The sequence below is a fragment of the Oreochromis aureus genome, linkage group 13 (genome assembly GCF_013358895.1).
Source record: "Oreochromis aureus strain Israel breed Guangdong linkage group 13, ZZ_aureus, whole genome shotgun sequence".
In the NCBI taxonomy this organism is placed as follows: Eukaryota; Metazoa; Chordata; class Actinopteri; order Cichliformes; family Cichlidae; genus Oreochromis; species Oreochromis aureus.
In genome coordinates, this window is record NC_052954.1 from 18,893,212 (window position 1) to 18,894,896 (window position 1,685).

The window sequence follows — 1,685 nt, forward strand, 5'->3', positions numbered from 1 at the left end:
GAGGTAGTCTAAAATTGATATCTTCCTTCACATTTCCCATGCCATCCAGAGGGCAGAGTGGAGTCTTTGGTGGGCAATTCTGGACTCCGGGCCTCATGTTTAACACTCCTGATGTCAAGTCATTAAGTACTGACTACTCTAAGAAAACTGCTGGAAGTATCTGTTTACAGCAGTAACATAATTGAATAGTTGGTGCAAGAGAAATAAAATACTGCTGCTTTACTGTTTTGTCTCAGCCTGCAGTACAAAGCATGTATGAATTTGTGTGGATATGGGACACATCCAGATAAAATTCACACAAAAAGTTAATAAAAAAATAATTTATTCTCTCATGTTAAAAAAAATACAAAACGAGTGTCCGTTGGTATATTTAAATGTCACATACATAAGGCATTCCGTTATAGGTGTGGCTTCACATTCACAGGAATGAAACTGACCCATGTGCAAACACTAATCTTCACTGCACCCACATGAGTAGCTGCTATGAGACAAAGGTAGTTCAGTATTAACCCCGTCATACATCATCACAGACAGGTCATCGTTGTTATGTCTCGACAGTGCTTTTGTTAAGACTTTGCATTAATTAGCAGCTTCGTTACAGTTTCTTTAGAGTTCAGCTTATCAGAGACAGGAGTGCTCAGCGATCAGCACTCCTCAACCAGCAGTGCGGCTGAACTGTACAGTTTCCTCTTGACAGCCCTGAAACTCGTGCTCAGCTTCAGGGTGTCGTGGTGCTTCGGAGACGTTGAGGATGTCTCTGCTGGTTTGCTACGTTTGAAGAGCTTCTGAACTTTTGGCCACAGTCCACTGGACTCCACCCTCAGCACCAGTGTCACATGGAAAGTTGGGACCAGAGATGGATCTACTGCTATTTGATCCACAGTACATGGGGAGCCCTGTTCCCCCATGTCAACGCACAGGTCGATGAGTGCTCCCCTGAGACCACAAGGCTCTATCGCGGCCAAGTGGAGCAGCTCTTGGCTGATATTGTGTAGCAGGCAGTCAGAGAGGATGAGTTTGGAGCAATCCAAGCTGGTGTGCGATGCATCACTGAGACTATGTGCAATGGCAGTCACAACGTCTGCAGCCAAGGTCTCCTCCAGAGGATAGAAGAAGGAGCTGATGTCTAACTCTGACAGATCTGTCATAGATCCTGAAACAAAGCAGTAGCTACAAGTTAGTAAGGAATATATAGCAGTGTGGGATTCACCTTTCTTTTCTTTTTTTTAGTTTTCTAATCATTAAACAAAGTGGAAGAAAGATTGAAAAGCATATTTTCTTTGTACTTTAAGACTTCATTCTCTCTTGTTCTCCGTTTCTCTTTCCAAAATGCATTTAAACAATCAGAAAATATATATATATATATATATTCTTGAACAGTGTTAGTTCAATCAAATGACACTTACCAGATTCACTCCTGCAGTATTGATCTTCTGTCACCCTCTGATTGTGTCCCTTCAGCTCTGTCAGCTTGTGAAGCAAACTGCTCCAGGACAGCCGCTGTGAGCCCCTGTCCTCTGATGGAGATGGAGGAAAACTACCGTCCAGAGACTGATTGCAAGACATCCTTAAAAACTAAAAAAAATTAAAGTGTTTTTTAAAAAGTGCTATTGTATCCTCGGATGGTGGCCCCGTCCCTTGAACCAGACCAGCTGGAAGACCTCTGCAACAATGGAACAAAGCCT

General features: G+C 42.8%; 1 protein-coding gene across 1 annotated transcript; it reads right to left on the reverse strand.

Annotated features, from left to right (window-relative positions):
* Window positions 1–304: 304 nt before the first annotated feature.
* On the reverse strand, window positions 305–1,685 carry LOC116316617 (DNA damage-inducible transcript 4 protein-like). The gene is made up of 2 exons (XM_031735214.2): window positions 1,407–1,685; window positions 305–1,153 (listed from the first exon to the last, which is right to left on the reverse strand). Exons 1-2 carry the CDS (start codon window positions 1,564–1,566, stop codon window positions 645–647), a joined length of 669 nt encoding a protein of 222 aa, XP_031591074.2. The 5' UTR covers window positions 1,567–1,685; the 3' UTR covers window positions 305–644.

Coding starts and splice junctions, on each gene's coding strand:
- LOC116316617 (XM_031735214.2), bottom strand. CDS start 1,566: ATGTCTTGCAATCAGTCTCTGGACGGTAGTTTTCCTCCATCTCCATCA. Junction 1,154..1,406: donor ATACTGCAGGAGTGAATCTG/GTAAGTGTCATT, acceptor GCTTTGTTTCAG/GATCTATGACAGATCTGTCA.